Source organism: Sesamum indicum, linkage group LG9 (assembly GCF_026168435.1).
Source record: "Sesamum indicum cultivar Baizhima isolate 11 linkage group LG9, ASM2616843v1, whole genome shotgun sequence".
Classification (NCBI taxonomy): domain Eukaryota; kingdom Viridiplantae; phylum Streptophyta; class Magnoliopsida; order Lamiales; family Pedaliaceae; genus Sesamum; species Sesamum indicum.
Genome location: NC_142665.1, coordinates 17,982,740 through 18,008,856, shown reverse-complemented (window position 1 = coordinate 18,008,856; position 26,117 = coordinate 17,982,740). Strand labels below are relative to the sequence as shown.

Below are 26,117 nucleotides of genomic sequence, written 5' to 3'. Positions count from 1 at the left end.
TTTTTGTCCTTTTTTCTTTTCTTACTAGTCTGAATTTTCGCATGGGGCCATATTGAATTAGTCCTATTAATTTCATGAAAGAACTGGTGTAAATAGATATAGGTATAAGATAATTTGTGGTGCGATTTTGTGGGTAGAATAAAAGAAGGTAACATGAAAATGAAAAGATGATTTTAAGACAACTGAAGGGGCAACAGGAATCAATTAACAAAGAGAACAGATGAGCAAAGCACGCTCTTGAATAGCCAATACATCGCTGTTTTGAACTGGTTTTTCGATCCCAAACCACTGCATCTCTCTCCCTCTCTCTCAATATAGTCTTTCGCACCAATCTTGCTATATGTCAAAAACAAAAGCACAACTCCTTTTTCCCACTCGGACTTCCTATACTTTCCTCGATCTATTCAGAAAGTTTTACGAGCTGCATGTATATATTATACATGCATCCGCCTCACGTAATATGCAAAAGAGTCGTGCAAATTCTGTAAGCCCTCTTAAGGTGTACCTGAAACGGGTTCTGGTTTGATTTACATGTCATGTCTCTTTCCATGATCCCTCATGTGGAAAGATGTTTAGGCATGCATGTTCATATGAATGCATCCTTCGATATGTTGTGCGTCTGTCTATGTACTGAATCTTTGCTTTGCACTTGCAGGTCCACCACCATATGTTATAAAAAATCTAACCGTTAGCCGATTTTATTATAAAGAATCAACTGTTTGAACGTAGAAGAGATATATTCATCAAGGATGAGGGGAGCTGTGCTAGTCGCCATTGCAGCGGCCATTGGGAATTTGTTACAAGGATGGGACAATGCAACTATAGCAGGCATGTGTTTGCTGTTGAGTTTTCTTCCAATGCAGGTCTTTTTCTTTTAATGGTAGCTTTTCCAGTCAAAATAATAATGGAATGTGACGAAAGAACTAAAAGTCGGAAATTTTGTAACTTGTGGGGTGAAATATGGGGCAGAACATGCTATTTCCCCTCAGTTTGTACAAATCTTAGAGATATTACTACATTGTAGAAGGTGTCTGGCTATCCTTGAGTAAGTAATAAATGTTAGAGACATTACACAAATCCGCGGCGAAATCTAGTTTCTATCACATGCCAGTTTGTACTTGTGAATCTTTCAGTCTTTTAGTATTTTTGCCACAACTGAAAAACACAAACAACCCAATATTACAAATGAGCAAATTATCTTTCTATAGAAAAAATAGCAATACTTACCAACCTATTGAATATCCTGAATCAGCCTGAAAACGTGCATGAAATTATTTCAGGGGCTGTGCTTTACATCAAAAGGGAATTTCATTTGCAGAGCGAACCTACAATAGAAGGGCTCATTGTCGCTATGTCCCTGATTGGAGCAACGGTCATCACAACATGTTCTGGGCCAGTATCTGATTGGCTTGGACGACGCCCGATGCTAATATTATCGTCTGTTCTTTATTGTCTTAGTGGATTAGTGATGTTATGGTCTCCAAATGTCAGTGTGCTCCTTCTGGCAAGGCTTATGGATGGTTTTGGCATCGGTCTTGCCGTTACTCTTGTTCCTGTGTACATATCTGAGACTGCCCCGCCAGAAATAAGAGGACTACTGAATACCCTACCGCAGTTCACTGGTGCTGCGGGCATGTTCATGTCATACTGCATGGTCTTCGCAATGTCTTTGAAGGATTCACCTAGTTGGAGACTCATGCTTGGGGTTCTCTCTATTCCTTCCCTGATATACTTCGCACTGGCTATACTTTTCTTGCCTGAATCCCCAAGGTGGCTGGTAAGTAAAGGAAAGATGAAAGAAGCCAAACAAGTTCTACAAATGTTACGTGGAACAGACGATGTCTCAGGTAATACAGAATCTGTCGTAGTCTACTTAATTTGATATCTGGTTAAATAGCTTTCCGGGTAATATATGTTTTTCTCTTGCTATTTGAACAGGTGAAATGGCTTTGTTAGTGGAAGGTTTAGGTGTTGGAGGTGACACATCTATAGAGGAGTACATAATAAGTCCTGACAATGTGCTAGCCGATAGCCAAGAGCATGCTGTGGAGAAAGACCGCATCAAATTGTATGGGGCTGAGGAGGGAAAATCTTGGATTGCAAAACCTGTCATCGAGCAGAGTACTCTTGGTGCCGTCTCCCGTCATGGGAGCATGCCTAACCAGAACAATGTGCAGCTTGTGGATCCCTTGGTCACTCTGTTCGGGAGCGTTCATGAGAAGCTCCCGGAGTCAGGCAGCATGAGAAGCATGCTCTTCCCAAATTTCGGCAGCATGTTCAATGTTGCGGAGCATCATGGCAAAGGTGAACAATGGGATGAGGAAAACCTGCAGAAGGATGGAGACCATGCATCAGACGGTTCCGGGGGTGAGTCTGATGACAACTTGAGGAGTCCTTTGCTCTCACGTCAGGCTTCAAACGGCGAAAGGGATAACGCCGGTGAACAAGTGAGTGGCATGGGAATTGGTGGTGGGTGGCAGCTTGCATACCGAAAGGACGAGAAAAGTTCAGGAGGCCTAAAGAGGATCTACTTGCACCAGGAGGGTGCTCCTGCATCCCGAAGGGGCTCTATAATTTCACTCTGCGGAGCAGAAAACGAAGTCGTCCACGCGGCTGCTTTGGTGAGCCAGTCTGTTCTTCACATGCAGGAGCTTCCGGATCATCATACGATTGGCAAAGCAATGGATAAACAACCTCAAGCTGCTGCTAAAGGGGGAACAAGCTGGAATGAACTCTTCGAACCAGGAGTGAAACATGCATTGGTAGTAGGTGTGGGAATTCAAATTCTTCAACAGGTAACTATGCAAGTATCATGCTTAAGTTTAAACTAATTTCAAACCAAGAAATATCAGGCAGCCTTCTAATTTTCTTTGATTCTACATTTCTCATGCAATTCAAGTTTAATTATTTTCCAGCTTCAGTCATATACAGTAGGGCAGGTTGTAAATCCATTTGATGAAATATCACGGCAAGACTTGTGTGGCATTATTCTTAAATTTTAGTTTGGACCTGACTCGATTAAATCTAAACCAATCATATGACCAGTGCAATTCACTTGTCATGTGATTAGTGTAAATATTTAGAAAAAATGATCAATCACATAGCAAGTGCGATACACTTATTTGATCGATTTGCTTCGATCAAACTTGCCTGAATAAGAATTTTCCATCCATATACTTGAAAAATTCTTACTCGAACTGAGTTTGTATGAACCCAACTAATCATACAGCAAGTGTGATATACTTGTTATATATTTGATCACTCTCCCTCAATTGTACACTGATTGTATGACGAGTATATTATAGTTCAAATTTAAACACATGATTAAGGTTATGCCTTATATTTTATTTTCTCATTGTCATGATTTTCTCTAATAGTTTATTAATTCCTTCAAAGAAACATTTTAATTTTAGGATACAATTACTTTTACTGATTTTTTGGTGAATCTAAAGAGATTCGTAGTTTTTCTTGATGGGATTTCTAGAATGATTAGAATGTAAAAATGAATTCTTATAAAAATATAATAAATTTAGAAATAGAAGAAAAATAGAAATTGAATGAATTTAATATATCATTCCTATGCTTGTATGCCCAAATGAATAAGAAAAAATGGTTGAATGACAACTTTTTTAAATTATTCATTTATCTGTCCGTAAATGATGAGATTCAAAAATTAAAAATAAAACAACTAAAGAAAGTCTCATTGTATAAGAAATATTATTTTGAAATATTAAATTAATCATAAATTTATAATATATATTATTTATGTTTTCATATATTTAAATTTTTTAACAAATACTTATTATTTACATATTTTAGCATACATATTAAAAATAAAAAAAATGGTATTTCTAGTCACATATGTTAGGGCCTTTTTCAATTTAGTCTCATCTGTTATGACTTTTTCACATTGCATCCATTAAGTTAGAAATTTTCCATTTTGTCCTCATATGACTTTTCTGCTCAATAATTAATGAAGAAGTCATAGGGCAATTAGTCTGGACGTGTTTGAACCAATGATACGTGACATCTCCATTAATTATCGGACGAAAAAAACACATGATGACTGAAAATTTCTATCTTATAAGATGCAATGTGAGAAAATCGTAACAAATAGGCTAAATAAAAAACGAATCTAATTTATGGGAGTAAAAATAAAATTGCTCCTATTTTTAATATGTATGCTAAAATTTGTAAATATTAACGTGCTGATGCATGTAATGAATGGCAGTTCTCTGGAATTAATGGGGTTTTGTACTACACTCCTCAAATTCTGGAACAAGCGGGTGTGGGAGTCCTCCTCTCAAACTTGGGCCTCAGTTCAGACTCTGCTTCCCTTCTGATAAGTGGTGTCACAACGTTGTTGATGCTTCCAAGCATTGGTGTTGCAATGAGACTTATGGATATTGCAGGCAGAAGGTATCACTTCTTCTTTTATGTGACTTTGAATTTTAACCAGCACTTAATTTGTTCTCGATTGTGGGTCACAAATAGGCATTGGAGGATCCATACTATCTGTTTCAAACATGGAAAATATGCATTTTTCGTCCTGTAATTATATTAGGGTGGCAGTTTTGGTCCACTCCAATTTTAATTTTGCAATTGAAGCCAATAATATTAAAAAAAAAGAAAAAAAACTCATGTGTTTTGTCTGTTTTTGTTAGAAAGTATTGATTTCATCATTAAGAGGCGGATGCTTAGCACGTTGCAACCCGCTTCATCCTTTGGAATTGACATTTTTCGGCAGAAATTGAAACAAATGAATTAGTTTTTCAAATTATTGTCCTCAATTGCAAAATAAAAATTAGAGTGGACCAAAAATTTCACCTGGGACCAAAAATGAGAATCTCGTACCAGGGACTAAAAGTAGAAAGTTCCGCACTTACGGAATGAAAAATGCTATTTTCCCATATTTGGTTGAACATTAATGAATTTCAAATTTGTTTGAGTATGGAGTCATTTGAAGTCATTTCTTCAAATATTTTTCTCTAGTTCAAATCCATCAATTCAAATATAACCTAATATATGACATATAGCAAATGAGTATGGGATCTTTACAGCTTGTAAAATTAGTTCTCAAAGCATAATATTTTGGGCCAGTAGGGGGTTGATGGAAGTCTTCATTTTGGTTTCTTTTCTGGTAAATATATTTCGACTCAATCGTATATATGTCCCCACAGGTGGCTACTGTTGTCTACTCTACCGGTTTTATTGGTGACACTGATCTTATTAGTCCTTGGAAATGTCATTGATCTGGGAACTGTGATGCATGCGGTCATCTCAACCGCTAGCGTTATCGTCTACTTCTGCTGCTTCGTCATGGGGTTCGGACCGATCCCTAACATACTATGTGCCGAGATCTTTCCTACTCGTGTGCGTGGAATTTGCATTGCGATATGTGCTCTCACATTTTGGATTGGAGACATCATCGTAACGTACACGCTCCCGGTCATGCTGAACCAAATAGGCCTTGCTGGTGTATTCGGAATTTATGCTGTTGTATGCGCTGTCGCATGGGTCTTCGTCTTCGTAAAGGTTCCAGAAACAAAGGGCATGCCGCTAGAAGTTATCACGGAATTCTTTGCAGTGGGTGCAAAACAAACTGCAGATATTGTATAGAACTGATGAGTGTGTGCAAGTTTAAAAGAGTTGATCAAGAACTTGCTTCTTTCCTTTTCTTACAGGCTAATTAGATCAGCCATTTTGATGAGCTGTGAGAAAGCAGTGATGATTGTCTGAAAGAAGATGATCGCTTATAAAGTTGACAGGAGACGGCAGCCAGCTGTTAGTTCATTCCTTGTTCTAATTTCTGGTTTTCATTTGTTCCATGTGTTGGCTACATCTCCATTCATAGATCGATCATGTAGTTGGACGATAATTTTGCAATATCTTGACCATCAGTTGAAATGATCCTCATGCTTGATGACAGTCTCGAGTGGAACACTTTTAACAGGACCTAAAGAGTGTTTGCAATAATTTCTATTTTTATGGTTGGAATAAGTTGTAAGTTAAATCCAATAGTAAAATTTGGGAGTGTTTAAAAGAAAACTGAAAAAAGGTTGAAGTTTAAGTGTCAAAACACCTTAATATTTATAATTGGGGTAATAGAATTTTTGGTCCCGTAAGTTAGGTCCTTTCACTTTTGATCTCATTCGTGACGGGATTAGCACTTTTAGTCCCATAACTTATAAAAATTAGCATTATCGGTCTCATCCACTTTTTCATCTATAATTTAATTGCATAGGTCGCGCGCAACAGGTGACCATTAAATATTTTTTGCTAGAGGACAAATTGGCATATTTTTCAGCTTGGTACCACTTTTAGGGGGAAATATAACTATTTTGAGAAGAAAAATAAATTTTGAAAGAAATTAGGACAAAGAAAGGGGAATTCTTCTCTCCTCTCACAAAAATTGAATCTTATCTCCATATTTCTGTAAGTTGAAGTCAAATAGAAGTAATAAAAAGAATCATGTTTTCAGCAAGTGAATCAAGTAGGTCAAATAAAACATTCATATGCTACTGCTGGGAGAGGGAAAACTTTTACTCCAACTAAAAATGCTTAACGGTCATGTACTAGGCACATGACCTACAACGTTAAACTATAGATGGAAAAGTAGATGAGGATCAAAAGTGCTAATTTCTGTAAGTTAGAAGACTAAAAGTGGTAATCCCATAATGAATGGTACGAAAAGTGATAGGGAATAGATTCTCACTTGGAATCAAATACTCACTACATACTCCTACTGCTCTGAACAAGATTTATAATGACTACATCAAAAGACACAGTCACCTCTCCCCAAATCCAAAGTACAATTTTCATATTCATGTGACGATCATGATTCTTCAAGTCTGCAAACTAATCTTGTACTATTGAAACCAAGAATAACAGTCATCCAAATCAAGCTCATCTCGCGAGTCAGTTCGGTTAGCTAACAATCCTTGTCTAACCTAGTAAAATTGCATAGACGACTTATGTCTATTGCCAATGAAATACAACATTAATCCAATAAATACAATACTCAGTGCAAGTCCCTATAGGACTTTTGATGCCAGTCTCGAGGTCCTCGACTTGGAATATTTCAAGCCAACTCTCAAAAATTGGTTTCATAGTTGTTAACTTATGCGCATCCCAACTACACAGGTTTTTCTAATTGGTCTATGGGCATTTGTTGTGACGTTAAAGTACTATTTAACTTAATTAGTAAATACAACAAACACATATGTCAGAGATGAATACTTACTTTATTCATCAAGATAATATTACTTTAATAAGACTGCTGAATAGCTTTCAAATTGTCAAACTAATTGATTTTTTGGTCATCTATTTCAATACAAATCCAAAGTAGAAAAACTAGGTTAGGCTTGCCAAATTGGACCGACAAAGAGAGAGTGCTTACGATGGATGATTTCGTATAGCCCTCGAGATGTTAAACAGAGTGAAAATTAGAGTTTAAATTACAATATAATATTATAATTAGCAATCAAATAGTCCATCTCGTTGCTACTACGATGCGGATCTCATGAAAAAAAGGAGTCAATTGAATTCTTTAGGATACCATCCTTTAGTCACTCCGTTTGATGTAGGTGAGTAAACGTTCTCAAGAAAGAATCTCATGTCGAACTAATGGTGGAAATGGCTACTAGTTGCTTGTCAAGTTAAACGGTGTTCGGCTATCATTCAGGATAGCAACACAAGTGTCTTCCCTCTAAGAATAGTCCAGACCACCTAAGACGGAATCTCCTTTAACCCTATGCTAGTAGGCGTTAAAGGAATATGGTAGATCAATAATTGATTGATGGAGAAGACAAAAGAACAAGAAAAAGAGAGCAAAGAGATCAACAATCTCCTTTAACCCTAAGTTATGAATCAAAAAAAACTATGATGTGGTTGATCTCCTTCGAACAACAGGTTTCTTTCAAGTAGTTAGTGTTCTGGGAAAAAGGGTTTTCGTTGGATACTTAAAAGAATGTTTTGCAAACTCGAGGAGTCGTGTGTTGAATTCATGGTAGTTAAAATGTTCATAAATTTCAAATAATGATCTCATTATACACAGACTCTAAGAAGTCTTGGATAGTGATCCAAGGAAGATGGAAGGGACGATATGTTATATCGATTCGTGGTAGTGGTCTGAAGCTACGGGATCCAAGATCGAGAGGTATGACCTTGTTGGCCCCGATTGATGGCAAAAAAGTTGTATTCAAAGATGCTCTGAGTGGCAGCTTGAGAAAACTGGATCGTTCATCGACCATGGTCAAGTGCATAAGGATTATGCTTGCCATAGTTATATAAGATGACAATGAGATATGGCAAGTGGATGTAAAGACCATATTACTTAAGTGAAATGGTTGAGGAAGGGTCTATAAAGATCTACCTCAAGTCATTACAAGGAACAAAAGGTTTGTGAACTCCCAAAATCCGAACTAAATATGTTGAAGTCATAAATGTTGGAGCCTAATAAAAAATATTTCGATACTTTGAGTGGATAATATTTTGCATCATGTGATGATAGCAAAATGTTAAGGAACACTAAAGCATAATTCTCTATTAAATTCTCCATGTAGATTTGGGTAGGTTTCCTATATTCTTGTGATCTATAGAGATAGGTCTATAAGGATTTATGGAAAGACCTAATTCGAAAAGTCTTGATGTCCTAATAGATTAGGAGGCATTATCAGGCATACGCTAGTGATGGTCACTGCGCCTACCATTTACGGACATCCTTGAGGTCCTTTGAAGAACTAAGGATGTGGTATCTGTAGAAAATTAATATTTGAAAAAGTATATAGATATCAATTTCCAATACATAGTTGAGAATAACCTATTTAGAATTAGTTGTGTTGTTCGGCTGAATCAAAGGCTGTCATTTCAAAAGAGTTCTAAGTGGGATACAATGTACTTTGATAGAAGTCGGGAGGTTTGCAGTTTATGAAATTGCAAGGATGTTGTTTGGACAAAGTTTACATCCAAATGATGGATGTGGCGCCTAGCACTGCGAAGTTTGTATATGATAATAAGGGGGTTGTTACACAAGCATGAAAGATGGGACCTCATCACAAACCCAAACACAGTTGTGATTGGATCGCATTACGTCTATATAAAAAATAAAGCAGACTTGCTAACCTAGTCCAACTGCCCAATGTACATATGGAGAAGATGTGTAAGTGCACCTAGGTAAATATCTTTTGGTTAAGTGGGAGACTGTTGGAATAGGTGATCGTCAAGCCAATAGGTTGGCTCTTGCATTTGTGGTAGAAGCAATCTTATTCCATATAGCATTAAAATAATGAATATAGTAAAGCTCATTTGGCCGCATTTGCCGTGTTTAATGCATATATGCATGGTTGCATTTCATGGACAAAGCCCTAGACCATCATAACAAATGAAGTTAGATTATGCATGCGATGGTAATCATGAAACCAACTTCGAGGGTTAATATGGATTGTTCTAAGTCGAGAACCTCGAGAATGGGTATCAAAGATTTTGTTAGAACTTGCACTCATGAATGTATCCATATGACGGGTCACTTTTCATTGACGACAAACATGAGATGTATATATGTTATTAGTAGGTGATCGACAAAGAGTTGTTAAGCGGACTGAACTGACCCACGGAGAGTCGTGATATGAAAATCCAAGTGGGCTTAGAATAATCTATACTAATATAAAAAGAAAATCCTTTCCACACTCACAAACGTCAGTTAATGACACCACCACACTAATTTTTTGTAAAGTTAAAAATGTTCTCATGATAAAATAACTAACTTATTCAACTTTTCAAAATTTACATAAATTAATAAATTACTATCTCTTTTTTCTTTCTTTTTATTGATGTAATGTATTGGTTTATATTTTATATATCTTACTCTTATTTATAATATATTTTAAAATATAAAAAATTATTTTTTATAATACACAAAAAACGATGTACCACAATAGCTAATTCAATAATTAAGTTAAATTAAATTAAAACCACTCACATTCATATCCAAGTCCAAGCCCATCAATTTAAATGAGGTTGAGGGAAGTTGAAACCTCACTCATGTAGCAAGTGATGACTAAGTGGGGAGTTATTCAACCCCATCCACTCGGCCATGTACACTTGCACACATTTTCTTGCTTATGATGATACTAGTGTGGAAGTATAGTGAGTAGTGTGGGTGCAAGTGTGTAAGTTGGTGTAAGTGCATTTATATGATACCAAAAAAACAACAAAAAAAAAAAACACTCTAAAACCTCTTGCTTTCTCTCCCTTATATCTGTAGAGTTCGTGTTATTCTTCTTACAAATGTTGCAAGTGAAGAATATGAATCAAAACAGTTGTACTAATTATTACTGTTTGGATTTTTCTTCTCTAGTACACAATGGTTTCTGGCAAGGCCTTGAATTGCAGTGCAATTTGAATTGAACCGATTAGTTGAGAGTACAACGATTTTATTGAACACCTTATCTTTTAAAACGAAAACTAGGAAGCATTACATTAATACAAACAAGTTCTTGGGTACAAGGGAGGTAATGGATCTACTAAAAAACTCTTCTACATCAAACGAGGAAACATCCGTAAAGAAATCTGGACAGTACTGTTAATTTTATCACTATGAAAACCTTGCCTATAATGTGAAAACAATGCTTAAGGAATCGATTATATCATTTCAGATGGTAACCAAAAAGATAAGAAAATAAAATCACAAAGCCACACAAAATTACACAGTTCAAAAATTGTTATACAAGAAAAAATTATCACACAGTGCCAGTAGTATTATAGTCCTTCGGCCAAAGTAAGCTAGAGTGTCAGCTACTCTTTACCAGTCCTATCAGAATAATCAGCTACCAAAATGTCATTGCCCATTGACTTGAGCTTGAATTTTCTGATTTCTTGATAGAAACATTTGAAGAACATCTTTCTTAGATGATTTGCAACAATGACTTGCTTCTGTAAAAGTCTCCCACTCCGGAACCCAAATTATCCATCTGACAAGAATTCCATGAGAACCGAAGCTTATGATATGCCTCCTTGCACCATGCAGTCAAGACATGTCGAGCTTCCTTTTCTCAGATGATCCGCATAAAAACCAAGGGAAGTGGGATGAATTTGTGTCCGAGTGTCAATATGGATGCAGCAGCTATCTAGTGACATACTTAAAACTACGCTATCATTTGGCACTTGATATCAGTTTCTCAGTCAATTTCTTCATGTGTTATCATTTCATTAATCTTAGCTAGTCAACCACAAACAAAATCCAAAACATGCACAAAACTTGTTCTTGTCCTAATCACTTGCGTAACTTAATTTGGAGGTTGGTCATTCCAACATTCACCTTTTCATCACTAGATTCACTTTTTAACTCACCATGCGCCTGATTAACAGTATTGAGCCATGGGTGTTGTAGGCATTGCTTGGCAGTTGGTCGCTTCTCGGGTTCAAAATCAAATATGGGACGGAGAAAACCAGCAAATTCACGAGCATCAGCGTCAGAAAACTTGTATTTATCAACAAGTAGTCGATCAAGAGACCCATACTTCAGCCTTCGAATTCTCTTCAGGTCCCCATATCTATCAAAGTAATCTTTAGATCGAGCTCCACCTGTGGCAACCTTCCATTCAAGCATTCAAACTTATAGTTAGCAACTTCGCATATAGTTTGAGCAATATAGACAAATGAGTAATACATATGTACCTTCCGTGGCATCTTTCCAAGGAGCTCCATCATCAAAGCAAGGTGATCCTACGAAAACACATCTGTCATGACAAATCAACTGATACCACTTCTATGCAAACTAGCTATCTATTGAAACAGAGGAGAACTAGGATTGCTCATTGATGATCCTTCTACTATCTAAACTACAAGACTTGAAACTCCTAAGATGCTTATTTCTATTACTTAAGGGCCATATATTCTAGTTGTCTCTAAATCTGGCACTAGGAGGGGACAACTCGCAAAATCAATCACCAAATTATCCGAAATATCTTAATGAACCACATAGGTGCCCTTAAAAGTAACTGGTTTCAAATTGAACACATTTCATAAAAGTGTTAAGTGATGAACATCAAGAGTGGGCAGTAGCAGAAACCAAGGGGCCACCAGTATCCCCAACAATATGCTGAAAAGATTAGGAAATAACTGCTAGTAACCTCACAATTTATGCAAATGGATGCTTTACAATGCCCTCCTTTGAGGTTGATCCAACTAAATATAGACCCTTCAAGTTTAAAAAAAATTACATATTCTTTATATTTGTTATCTTCTAACACTAGTCTTAGTAGTTGAACTTAAACTCATTTTTACCTCTAGTTGACTAATTGAAACAATTTGATAGTTACATAAGCCTCTCTTGAGTTCTATCCAATACAGACACAACCCCTATGTTTTTTTAAATTTACATGTTTCCCTCTTGAGTTCTATCCAATACAGATAACAACACCTATGTTTTTAAATTTACATATACCTTCCCTGATACTAATAATAGTCTTAATACAATCTCACCTGTTGATGCCAAAGGCATCATAATAATTATTAATGCAAATTCGTAGAAATATCTCTAAAGTTTGAAAATTTACAAAAATTCACTTGAAATCTATCTGATACTGACTTACCTTAAAATTTAGTATTTCTAACTTTTGATATTTAAAATTAAATTCCATAGTATTAGTAAGTATATTATTATTACTTCAACTAAAAATTTTTAAATATTTAACAAATTAATTGCATACCAATCACAGTTTATATTTATATCAATTTATCTCTCTTTTTTATAATTGAAAATTTTATGAGCTTATTTATGTGGTTATCACAATCATGTGGAGAACCAATTAACTGCTTATGTCAAAGAAACACACTTTTAGGAGTTAACTTGAGCAAAATACATGCAAGTGAAAATTTAGAAGAGAAAAGATAATGACTGAAATTGATACTAAGATCCGAATATAATTTATGTAATTGATTTTCAGTTTCGGTATATTGCTTGGTCTACCCCAAAAAGTTAATTTAAATATTTAAGATATATTATTCTATTATTAGGATAGATGTTAAACCATAGGGGTCTGATAGTAAACGGAAAAGCTTCAAATGGTTATAATGAGAAACCTTAGAGGAGGTCATGCATGGCTAAAAGCTCATTTCATTAAAAAACTTGAGGTTTTTAATGTCTATTAGTGCTAGAGGTAGATGTAATTTTCCAAGCTTGACAGGGTCTACCTATAATTAGACTAAACTTTAAGCAAGGGTGCTGTAACTATACCTTTACGCAAGAGAAATAGAAAGAGAAGCTTATTAAAGTTGCTTAATCATGCTATAAAGCACAAACATAAAATCAACGGTAAATCACTACCTCATCCTCACTGAAGCCTTGTCCATTCTTTGGCGCAAACATCATCTCACCTGTTGCAAGTTCAAATGCAGTACAAGCAAATGACCACATATCAGCAGCAAAAGAATAGCCAGATTGAAGTATAACTTCTGGAGCTCTGTATTGTCTTGTTTGAATTTCTTCAGCAATTGGTCGATCAGCCCAACATGCATTTCCAAAATCAACTACTTTGCATCTCAAGTCAATCCCATCCAAGCATCTAGCAGGCTTTGGAACCACGCCTACCCCTCCCATAGAAGCTCTCCTCTCTGATATCCTCGCAATTGCTCTTCTTGCCCTTTGTTTCAATTTCTTCTCAATGCTACTCATGGAGACTCCCCCATTCGGGTTCCCCTCAGGCCTTTCAAGGATGGGTGTCATTCCTGACCTAATTGGATCTTTTGAAGGATTAATTGTGTTACATAGAAGAATGTTTTCAGGTTTTAGGTCAGTATGTATAATGCCTAGCTTCTCATGCAGGTAATCTAGTGCAGTCAAAATGCATTTGCAAATCTCTCTAACTTTGTCCAATTGAAGTCCTTTATACCGATTGTACTTGATCAGACGAAGCAAACTATCACCAAGAAATTCCAGGACCATGCACAAATGCTGACCATTTGGGCCTACATGCTTGAAGTGGTCCACTAATCGTACAACAGACTTCTCATTCGAGGGATCACCATCAGCAATAGCACAAAGGATTTCAATTTCATGAAGTGCAGCTTGAGCAAATTGTGGTGCACTTTTTTGGATCTTCAACGCAACATATTTCTATGAAATCAAACAAGCCACAAACAAGAAAAGTTAAGAAGCACACTGAGATTGGACTTAACATGTCATAGTAGTTGCATTGATATAAAAGAGTGTCAACTTAAAAATCTACATCAAGCACTCAAGCATCTTCAAACACAGAAATTCATAGATAAATGTGGATAGAGTAAGCGTTGATGCATCAACGATGATCAAAGTATACAGCCATATCAAAATACCATTATTTCTTTTAACTTGGACATACGAAGCAAATGAAGGCACATAAACAACATTATTAGAGTCGCAAACAAGAAAATGCCCAAAGACTGACAGAAGATCAGTCAAACATAGAGAAATACAAACAGGAATTCAAAACATCTACAAAGGCAGACACAGAAAGCAAAATGCGAAAATCTCAACTGCAACAAAAGAGAAACTAAAAACGACAGCATCTAGGAGAAATACATACGGATGACTGAGTATCGTAGGCGAGCCAAACAGTGGAGAACTGACCCCAGCCCAGTTTCTGCTGAGCGATGTATCGACCAGCCGCGAATGAATCGCCAACTCTGACGGCGTGGTACCCTCCTTTTCTGTACGAGTCCATTCCCTCATCCTCTTCCTCCGATCCCGACGACGATGATGGGCAGTTCGACATAATGATCGCAATTTCAAAAACAATTCGTATTGCAACTCACAATCAGCGATCCGTTATTTATTATCCAATTCAGAAACCGCGATCCTTTTGAAATCCCAATTTCTGCCTAAATTGTTATCCTCAGATTTCTCGTGGGTTGTTAGGGAAGGTGTTGAGATTGAGAGGAAAAAACTGCAATGGAGGAGGAAGTGGAAGAACAATTACTATATTTATTGTTATTATTAGTGAATATATTGTATTTACTATTTTTAATTAGGGACAGAGTGCGGTGAGATGTGGCTTTCAACACAAGACTCTCTCCACTTTTCCCTCTTGCTCTGCTCCTCTTTTCCCAAGGCTTTGTTTGGTTGAGTCAGAAGGGGATATGGGAAGGGTTGGATTTTATTTTTGGGGAAAAGTATTATTTTAGTCTGTTAAATATGCTTAATTTTAATTTTAGTCTGATAATTATGTCCATTTTGTTTAGGTCCAGTAACTTACGAAATTGGTTACTTTGAGTCCTCTGGCAGATTTTCGGATAATTTTACCCTATAAGTGCATATGGACTAAAACTGTCTTTCAAATGTTGCATAGGGGTAAAATTGTCCAAAAATCTGCCAAATGACTAAAAGTAAGCAATTTCGTAAGTTACTGGACCTAAACAAAAATGGACATAGTTAACGGATTAAAATTAAAATTAGGCATACTTAATGGGCTAAAATAATACTTTTCCCTTATTTTTGTCTTGAAAAAATAAACGTATACCGATTAAAAAATTATAAAATTATATACTTTATTTTTATTTATTATACTCATACATAATTTTTAAGAAAAGATCATTATATAAAGAATAATTATATTCTTGTTTAATGAATATTTTTATTCATAAGTTTTTAAATTTTTAATAACATCAAATTATTTAGCATATTTAATTTATTTATTTTCTAATACAAAACGAAAAAAATGGCTATATCATTAAAATTTTAAAAATTAATATTTTTTTTCCTATTTTCCTCGTATCATGTATAAAAATATTTAAAATTTATAAAGTGCTTGCAAAAATTTCCGCTTTTGTAGCAAACAATGAAGTTGTAGCACAATTAAAAGTGAATAGTATTTGTAACAAAAGTAAAAGTAGATACAAGTTAAATTGGATAGTGTTTGGATAAAAATCACTTCTAAAATACACTTAATTGATTAAAGATCGTTTGTCCCTATATGTTAAAAAACTACAATTTTTTGCTTACTATTTTCACTTATTATTTGTCAGTAACAATTACTTTTTCATAAAATATAATAAATTTTATTTCTATTAGTATATTTCATATTTATTTTTTTAAATATTAATAAATGTGTTTAATTTTATAAGACTCCCACTAAGCAATACAATTGTTGATTCATATACAATAATTAAACTTGCATGATTATTAAAGAAAAGTATTTTATTAATTAATCAAATAATAATATATGAACGAAATAAAATAATTTAAAATATTAAATATGTGAAAGTATAAATTTGATTTTTGCTAAATTATTCAAACTATTTAAAAACTTCAATATCAACTTTAAATATATAATTTTAAAAATAAATTAAAAATGATAAAGTTGAATTAAGACTATTATAATAAAAATAAAGTAGTTAAAAATAAGTTGAATTTATTTACAGAAAAGTGAAAGCAGCTATAAGAACCTCTCAAAGTGTTTCTAACTTTTTGTTTAAAAGCGGGAGTGTTTGCGAAAACTTATATTGTTAGAGAAGTGACTTTTGTGAAAAAATTTAAAAGTTTGAGCAAAATCAAAAGTGGATAGTATTTGTAAAAAAAATAATAAAAATCAGATAAAAATTAAATTAGATAGCGTTAGAGAAAAATCACTTCTATTCTAAAATAAACTCAATTGCTGAAAGACTATTTTGTCCCTATGTGTTAAATAAATGTCGTTATTCTACTTATTATTTTACTTGTTCTTTTTGTCACTAATAATTTATTTTTTCATAAAAAATCATAAAAAAAAATTCAATTAGTATTTCATATTTAAATTTTTTAAAATATTAAAAAATATGTTTAATTTAATAATACTCCCACTAAGTAATAAATTGATTCATACACAATAGTTACACTTGCATGATTGCAAAATATATATATATATTTTTATTAATTAATCAAATAATAATATGATAATAAAATAAAACAATTAGATGATATAGCACATAAAATATAAAAACTTAAAATATTAAATATGTGAAAGTGTAAATTTAATTATTGTTAAACTTTAAATTATTTAAAAACTCCGATATCAACTTTAAAAATAAATTAAAAACTGTAAAGTTGAATTAAGATTATTATAATAAGAGTAAAGTAATCAAAAATAAAGTTATATTTATTTACAAAAAAGCCAAAGCAGTTAAAAGCACCCTCCAAGGTATTTTCTAGTTTTGGTCTAAAAGTGATTTTTTTAGTCATTTCAGAAGTAGAAATAGGCATTCCAAACACTTCAAAAGTACTTTTTTTTTTTTAAACCAGAAGTTGAAAAGCACTTTTCTGAGACGCTCTCGATCACTCCATCTAGTCTTATAATTTACCCTTTTAAATATGGAGCTTTTATACCACCTACATATCTATAAGATTACTCGAAAACTTTCAGTTTAAATTTTTTTCAGAATTATAATAATAACATAATTATTATACAGATAGAATCATAATAGTTAAATAATTATCTTATAAAAATTATCCAAAGCTTTTTTTGAACAAATACAATTTGTGTTGCATACAACAAATATTTACAAATATGTATATATATATATATATATATTTCTTGAATAAAAACTTCCATGTTTCTTTATAGAATTGTGTCCATTTTTATACATCGTCATCAAATCCTTTTTTTGAATTAATTTACCATCACAACTTTGCGAAATTTACACTTTGTCAATATATGACCGCTTTTTTTGTTGATTTTTTTACCGAAAAAACTTACAAGCTATGTATATATAAAAAATATTACATCACATAACCCTTAAATATAACATGTGCGTTGCATGTGGTGACAAAAAACTCAATTGAAAACAGTTATAAATAAGATAGTGCAGAATTTTGTAAAGTTGAGATGATAAGTCGACACAAAAAAAAGTTTAGATGCCAAATTGTAAAAACAGTCATAGTTCGAATAGCAAAATGTAATTAACCCTTCTTTTTATCTTTAGTCATTTTTGTGAATTTCTTAGAAATAAATCTCCCAACTATTAAATCCATCTAATTAGTTCTGAGTTTTGGGAAAAAAAATATTTACTATTTAAATGATTACATTTTAAATTAAAATTTTGGTGTAATATAACTAATTTATTTTATAAAATTCAATGAACCAAATTGCTAACTATAGAAGATTAATTTTGGAGGTAAGAATGTAATTGAAGCATTTATATATTATAGGAGATTACGTAATGAACTATTATTAATTAAAATAACTCAATCACAATCAATCCTATCAGATAAATAAAATCTAAACAACATTACTATTACAGTAGACAACACCTCCTATGCAGTAGAACAACATCTTATACATATAATAAGATTTAAACCCATAACATCCGAAACTATAAAGTCTCAAATTTACCAATTAAATTAGAACTCATCAGCTACCCAAAATTACACAATTGAGAATAGAATAAATAAAGTAAGAATAGGGCATAGTAAAGGGAGCAAAGTGGTTCCCCCCCCCCCCCCCCCCCTTTCTTGTTTTTGGTGGGGTTAGTGTAAGAAAAGGTATGCTCGGGTGCCTTAAAAGGGACATAGGAGGGATAAACAAAAGAACATCTTGAAAATGACACTTTAAATTTTGATATTTAACTTTTCTTTATGTAAACTTATCATATCAACTTTACAAAATTTTGCACTTTTTGTCATATATAACTACTTCCCAATCAAGTTTTTTATGAAAAAAAGAAACATACATGCAGTGCACATGTGATATTTAGCGGTTATGTGATATGATACTTTTTCACATATGCACAGCATATAATTTTTTTCTGGCAGAATAATCAACAAAAAAAAGTCATATATGACAAAGTGCAAATTCACAAAGTTGAGACGGTAAGTTGACATTAAAAAAAAAATTGGTTGCAAAGTATAAAAACGAGCCTAGTTCGAATAGAAAATTGTAATTTTGTCTTAATATGTATACAAAGTGGCCATCTATTTTAAGTTTTTCTATCAATAAATTTTTAATGTTCATACACATTTAAAATTAATAAAAATTGAAAGTAGTATTAGTTATGATTAGTTATTTATTTCATTTGTGTTATTTTTTATATAATTAAATATGAATAATAAAAGCTTAAATTATACATACACATCGAGTGTGTTTCTGTAACTACTGCTCTATTTTAAGATTCTAAATTTTAGAAAAACTAATGTGGTAGACAAAATGTGGAATGACAGAAATACTATTGCTTACACTTATTTCTTTAATAAATAACAATTTTTTTAATTAATTAGTTATATCAATTATTTTCTATTCATGAAAATTCAAAGTTAATCTACTTTTATCAAATTTGATGGGTTACTCGTTCCAATTTTTTTCTAAAAATAATAGTAAATTACATCGATTTAATTAATATATTAATATGACTAATAACAAAAATAAATTACAATAACTTACATGTATTCACGCGTTTAGTGAAACTTGAACCCATGATTTAGAACTTGTTCATGAGACTGCAATCTTAACCAAATATAATTAATTTGAATACTTCAAATTAATTTATTTCTTTTGAAATTAATTTGTAATTAATTCTACTATATTCATATGATTTGTGTGTGACTCCATAGGTCCATCTTCAGTTAGACTTGGGCTTGTGTCACTATATAATTTAATTGGCAAATACTTTACACTAGATTAATCAAATTATATTTAATTAATTACTCTTGATTAATATTTAATTCAAGACTATGCATTATCATGGGTGGGCATCTGACAGCGATTTATAGTACTAGAGAACATGTGAAGATAAGTTGAACCTGTTGGTTCCCGAGTGTATATAGATACAATCCATCCATATGTCATCTCCTGGCCGTAGTTAGGGCAAAAATTTATATATATCGATTCCCATTTTGGACCAGACAATTGTATATAAACTCTAATTCGTGTTACTCCCTAAATCAATAGAGGAAACTCCTTTCCTATTTGATTAACTATCGTGACCACAAACTTAACGAAGCTAAACACAACTTAGAGAACACAAGAGATCACTAATATCTCATGATAGGTGATGGATCCTACCTTGAAACTCATTGGCCACTCTACGTGTTTCGACTACATTGAAATAGACTTATATTGACCACGTGGAAATATAGTCATCTTTTGCCAAGACGAAGATATAGTCGTCTCATGCAGGAGGCTACTGTGGATCCTCATGTCTCAGGATTAATTCCAATATTATCGGTATCAAGGAGTTCAAGTCATACAAATCACGTCACTTGGGCTTCCATATGATAACTTCTCATAAGTCAGTTTAGTCGGCTTGACATGTAGCACCCCCTTTCGCTACAAGGGCTATATCTACGCTAAACCTCATACTTATAGTAATCCCTGTGTTCATATATATAAATTTGCACATAATCAACTAATCAATTTGCATACGTAATCCCAACACGTCATAATAGGTATTATCAACCCACAACATTATATATATACATATCACACATCACAAAGTGATTCGTCACAGGTAATTCGTACACTTATATTTTCTCTGTACAGACAAAATGTGATTTGTAATCTAAGTGACAAAGAGGAGAAAACTGCATACTGGCCCGACCTGCCTGAGTATAGCGTGTGGACCTATTTTTCAACAGTCAAACACCTCAAAGTCTATTCCTGAGAAAAAATGTCAGCAGGGGAATGACCCTGCCACTCATTAAGTAAATAACCAGCCCTATCTATATATGTATATCAAACACAACCCAAATAGGATAAGTAGACAACATGCATGAAATATATAGTCAATTTGCTTCCACACAATCATCTTTATTACACCACATAGCTATCCCATAACAAGACAATCAATCAAACTCCATTTTTTCTAGTTTGCTTACCAAAAAGGTGATGTTGTGTTTTTTCCGCCAACTCAATCTCACCATTATTAAATTTAAGTGAATCCCCTTGACAGCCGGCTCATCAATCTCATTTCGCACATAGCATTTTCTTTTCGCACATAGCATTTTCTTTTCGCACATAGCTGTTTCATTTCGCACATAGCATTTTCTTTTCGCACATAGCTCTTTCATATCGCATCAAAGCTCTTTTCATATCACATCAAAGCTCTTTTCATTTCATTTCGCCTTATAGGCTTTTCAACACATCAAGGGGTATCCACACCACAATTATATTCAATTTCCACCACTCCCTTATTTCCACATATCACCATTCTTGTAAGCAACTAGTAACGTAAAACAGTATATCCATATATTCTCATTTTCAGACATCCACAACAGATCAAACAACAAACATAATATTTCAACGTATTTTCTCATTCCATGTACACATTATCGTCAATCAAATTACATCATTCACCACTCATATATATTTTCAGATAAATCAAAGTCAGCATGAACCAAAAATCATATAACAGTAATACCACAAATAAAGGGGACATATATAGATAATACTAATTATTTACTTACCTCGACCTTACAACACTTTTATCTATCCAATAGGTAGTGGTTCGGTCTTTGACTTTACCCCCGTATCCTATAATGAGTTATTAAACCACATACAGTTAATATATTGAGAATATCGTAATTTCTTTTAAATATAATATTGACTATCATTTGTACAATTTCTAATAATTCTTTAATATTTCATTTCTATCGAAATACAAATCTTCATTTTTCCTCTTTATTAACATACCATTTATTAAATATAATTTTCGAAATATTTCTATGAATTTTCTATCAATTTCTCGCTATTATACTCTTTAATTGAACAATAATACATATAATTGCGTGTTTGGTTAATAATTCTGATGGAATTGTATAAATTGGCTATAGCAACATTCAAATCTAATAAATTTAATAATCTAATTAACCAATGATATCATTTTTATATCTAATTCGATTAAATATATTTAATTCGACACTATTTTAAATAGCCAAACTTGTAAAATACTCCAATTAAATAGTACATCGCTTAGTATAAACAACATTTAATAAACGGATTAATTAAATAATATAATTATATAAATTAATAAAAATTAAAATTATACCTCGTACCTCTGTTTCTTTCTCTTTCTTCTTGCCGAAGTGTGTGTGTGTGGTGTGTGTGTATGTTTGTGTGTGTACAGCATGAACAACAACAAAAGAAAAGAAAAGAAAAGGAAAGAGAGGGTGAGGCGGTGGTGGGAGGTGGGCCACAACCCACTCTCAATTCTTTCTCTACTCTTTATATATGTATATATATATATATAAGGACATATATATCTTATTACTAATTTATATATATTATTATTATTATTATTATTATTATTATTTTATTTAATTAAATTTTTTTCAAAATACCAATTACGTCCTTTCTGAATTTTCTTAATTAATATAAGTTGCCCCAAAATATTATAACGAGCTCCAATTTAATCCGTTCAAATTTTATTATATTCCAATTATAGAACATAATTTATTTACTAATTAATTAAATTTCATAAAAATTTACCAATTAATCTTCCAATTATATATTACAATTTTTGGGGCGTCACATGACAACTCTTTGTCAACTACCGACTAATAATGTATAGACATCATATGTCCATCGTCAATGAAACGTGACACCTATCATGTAAATACGTTCATTAATACAAGTCTCAATAGAACAATCGATGCTCTTTTTCAGAATTCTCAACTTGAAACGTTTCAAACCAATCATCGAAAATTGATTTCATGGTTACCATATCATATACAAACCAAATTTCATTGATTATTTGTCATCTAAGGGCTTTGTCTGTGATACGCAATTATAACAGTTTATAACGCAATTTAAAATACATGATAAAAGTTGGCCAAATATAAATCTTTATTTATCTTTATTCAATATTACCACCAAAAAAGTTACTATAAACTACAGACAGCCTATCTAATTAGGCTTTCTAATTATCTATTTTAACATTCATACCTGGAGATATATGATGTGCTACTTTTCTACATTCATACACCCATTGTAATTCTAAAGCACAAACAAGATTAATTTACAGAAAAAAAATATATATATATTAACTCTAAAGAACTTTGCTACTAAAAAAAACTAATAATTAAATAAAAAATAAATATTAAATTATAATATTATTTGGTATAACCCTGTTCAATTCTATTTATGAACTAATTGTTCATAAAATAATTCTATAATTATCGTAATATAAACTTGACAACCCCTAATAGACCAAATAATCTTGAAACTACTTTTTTTAATTTTAGTTATTAAATATTCAAATTTAGGAAATTACATAAAGTTATGAATGGTAATGATTTTATACTATTGCATTTTTTCTTTTCGTATTTTCTCTTAATTAGGCTAATCAAATAAAACCTCTCACTTGGATAAAAATTTCATGTTCATTTGGGGTTTGACTTGATCTCATTAAGTGATCATTAATTCCATCAAATTAAATTTATACTTGTCTTTAATTAATTCATTCCTTGGAATTAATTGTGCTCCTTCCAATAGAATGAATTCCTTCTTAATTTAGGAGGAATAAAATGAGTCTATCCTGGATTAGAGTAGTCCATGATACGGGTGATACGTCCACATAAGATAATTGAATGAAAATACCCTCTCAAAAAAGGAAAATAATAAAAATGACACAGGATTCGCGCACTTTTTGTGGGATCGGGTAGTTGGACCAACCCGCCTAATCTGACCCGAATATGAGACCTGGAAGATCAACCGTCGGATCTTCCAATAAGTCTTCTACGCGATATCGACACGTGGACCTACTATGTACAGACATATGGATTTATAAATAATGTTGTTTGAAAGCATTTATGATAAGTTGCATTTATTGCTCATTCTACTACATTAGCTGGGAGTTCTCTAACGAGTTTCTCTGTTCTCAGAATCCACATTTCCAAGTAGTTTAAGATCTATTTCGACTGATCTTCAGGAAATGAGGTGCACGACTCGACCTACACAAACGACAAGGATCAGAATTCCTTCTTAATTTTGGAGGAATAAAATGAGTGTATCGCGTATTAGAGTAGTCCATGACGTTTAAAGAAATTTTTTTTTGCATAACCATAAAGCGTGTCTTTTACAAACCAATCTTTTCATGACACTAATGACCTTCATATACCTCAATATCAAGAGCCCATATTACAAATGCAAAGGTTAATTAACATTTAATTATTCCATCTATTTTAGAACCTTCAAAACATTGTTTCATCCTTCCAACTTTAGATGAAGATGCTTTTGAGAACTAATGCGGACTTGCTTAAATTGAAAATTCTTGGAGAGCCATATTTCCATCCACACACTCACATTTTATGACCATATTCCACTTTCTTTGTTTTTCGTTTTTGGTTTTTGTTTAACCAAGAAAAATTGACAATTTGGCAAACATGAGGGTTTTTATAAGGGATCATTACACTAGTAATAATATAGATTTTTTTGAGGTTATTTTATGTACCTATGTAATTATGTAAATTGCCTCTATATGTATTGAACGCAATTTTTATAATCGTAGAGACACATAAAATAGCATAAAAAAATCCATATTGTACTAGTGTTATACTCTCCTTCTCTGAAATTTGGTGTTACGCGTATATCTTTTGTAGTTTAAAAAATTATATTTACTACTCCTAATATTTGTTTACGTCTAACAAATAAATCATTCTTTAGTTAAAGTTCATTACATTTGCTGATATTAACAAGAATAGGAAATAAAATTTATATTTATCTTTGATTGACTTATTATTGATTTGGCTCATATCAAATAAAAAAAATTATGAACGAATTACCCCTATTCGTCTTCAGACGTTAATGAATGTGAGGAAGTATATTTTTACCATTACAAGGATAGTTTAGTCGAAAAAAAATTATTTACCTACAATCAATCAGTAATAAGTCAGTCAAAGATAAATATCAATTATCATTAAGCTTTTTTGTTAAAGTCAACAAATTCAGTGAATTTTAATTAATGGATGGACCTATTTGTTAAATGGAATCAAACTTTAGAAATATTAAATGTAATTTCCAAATACAAAAAGTATAATTACATTAAATTGGGATTATAATTATCCTTTTTTATAAAGGATAATTACATTCCCCTCCCCTAAAATTTGTTGTAACACGTGGACCCTCTGTAGTCGAAAAATTACATCTAGCACTCATGAGATTTGCTTTTATAACAAATAAGTCCATCCGTTAGTCAAAATTTGCTGATATTAACAAAAAATGAATGAAAATTAATATTTATCTTTGATTGACTGATTACTGACTTATTATAGAGCGAACAACTTTTTACGGACTAACCTACCCTTATAACAGTGAAAATATACCACCTCATACGTATTAACGCGTAAAGACGTATGAAGATAATTTGGTCATAAAAATAAGTCTATTTGACCTGCAATAAATCAATGAGGATTAATTAAATTTTTTTTTATTTTATTGTTAATATCAACAAATTCGAAAAATTTAACTAACGGAGGAACTAATTTATTAGACAAAAGTAAATCTTAAAAGTATTAGATTTAATTTTTCAAACAATAGAAAATTTACGTATAAATACGTTAAACCTCATAGAAGAATATCGTAATTATCTCTTTTTATAATTATACTAACCGAGGCATAATGTTTCAATGATTATACTATCTAGGTATTGGCTGTCTGAATGTTATCAAGTTCACGTTTCAATCTTATCATATAATCATGCAATTATTGAGAGTCACAAGGTACACTTTGATACCATCAAAACCGATCGCATCAAACATAAAATTAATAATACATAATTCGAAGGTAAGTTCGAGGCCACTTCAGATTCCACGGGGGAGTGGGAAACCGCCCAGAAAACTCTTAACATCAATCCATCATAATAAAACCTACGACACATGCAACTGCTTTTACAACGCATTTTACACAAATACGTATGTCTCGAGATGCTGTCGAACCATTCCAGAACACTTCCACTCCTGACCACGTGGGCAGTCCCACAAAAGAAAGGAAATATTATCTGATCATGTAAAGCTGTAAGTACAAGATTATAAAAAGCTGGCAATAATCTAGTTATGGTCCCACTTTAACAGCTAAACATGATGCGTTCGAGACGCCAGTTCTAACAAAACTGTTGCCAGAATCAAATACAAACGCCAGCAAGAGACCAACTGTCATTGCATCCGGGCCAAGAAGTTT

General features: G+C 32.7%; 2 protein-coding genes and 1 long non-coding RNA gene across 5 annotated transcripts; 1 reads left to right on the top strand and 2 right to left on the bottom strand.

Moving 5' to 3' along the window:
• Positions 1-685: 685 nt before the first annotated feature.
• On the top strand, positions 686-5,762 carry LOC105178196 (monosaccharide-sensing protein 2). Its single transcript, XM_011101606.3, has 5 exons — positions 686-828; positions 1,281-1,847; positions 1,939-2,795; positions 4,232-4,419; positions 5,181-5,762. The coding sequence occupies exons 1-5, from the start codon at positions 750-752 to the stop codon at positions 5,617-5,619; spliced, it is 2,130 nt and encodes a 709-aa protein (XP_011099908.1). The 5' UTR covers positions 686-749; the 3' UTR covers positions 5,620-5,762.
• A 4,867-nt stretch (positions 5,763-10,629) lies between these two features.
• LOC105178198 (uncharacterized) lies at positions 10,630-15,016 on the bottom strand. Its single transcript, XM_011101608.3, has 4 exons — positions 14,565-15,016; positions 13,328-14,116; positions 11,677-11,724; positions 10,630-11,593 (listed from the first exon to the last, which is right to left on the bottom strand). The coding sequence occupies exons 1-4, from the start codon at positions 14,751-14,753 to the stop codon at positions 11,273-11,275; spliced, it is 1,347 nt and encodes a 448-aa protein (XP_011099910.2). The 5' UTR covers positions 14,754-15,016; the 3' UTR covers positions 10,630-11,272.
• Positions 15,017-20,395: 5,379 nt separating this feature from the next.
• Positions 20,396-22,146, bottom strand: LOC148786962 (uncharacterized). Of its 3 annotated transcripts, none has more exons than XR_016067497.1 (3): positions 21,991-22,146; positions 21,410-21,476; positions 20,396-20,633 (listed from the first exon to the last, which is right to left on the bottom strand). It is a non-coding gene; the product is annotated as an uncharacterized LOC148786962 (long non-coding RNA). The 3 variants fall into 3 exon arrangements; XR_016067495.1 differs by having other exon boundaries at positions 21,998-22,146; XR_016067496.1 differs by having other exon boundaries at positions 20,396-20,603; positions 21,998-22,146.
• Positions 22,147-26,117: the final 3,971 nt, after the last annotated feature.

Excerpts from the sequence above, each read along its gene's own strand:
- LOC105178198 (XM_011101608.3), bottom strand. The coding sequence starts at position 14,753 with ATGTCGAACTGCCCATCATCGTCGTCGGGATCGGAGGAAGAGGATGAG. Across the intron at positions 14,117-14,564 it reads CCTACGATACTCAGTCATCC|AAATATGTTGCGTTGAAGAT; the intron begins GTATGTATTTCT and ends TTGATTTCATAG. Across the intron at positions 11,725-13,327 it reads AAGGCTTCAGTGAGGATGAG|GATCACCTTGCTTTGATGAT; the intron begins GTAGTGATTTAC and ends GTGTTTTCGTAG.
- LOC105178196 (XM_011101606.3), top strand. The coding sequence starts at position 750 with ATGAGGGGAGCTGTGCTAGTCGCCATTGCAGCGGCCATTGGGAATTTG. Across the intron at positions 2,796-4,231 it reads GAATTCAAATTCTTCAACAG|TTCTCTGGAATTAATGGGGT; the intron begins GTAACTATGCAA and ends AATGAATGGCAG. Across the intron at positions 4,420-5,180 it reads ATGGATATTGCAGGCAGAAG|GTGGCTACTGTTGTCTACTC; the intron begins GTATCACTTCTT and ends ATGTCCCCACAG.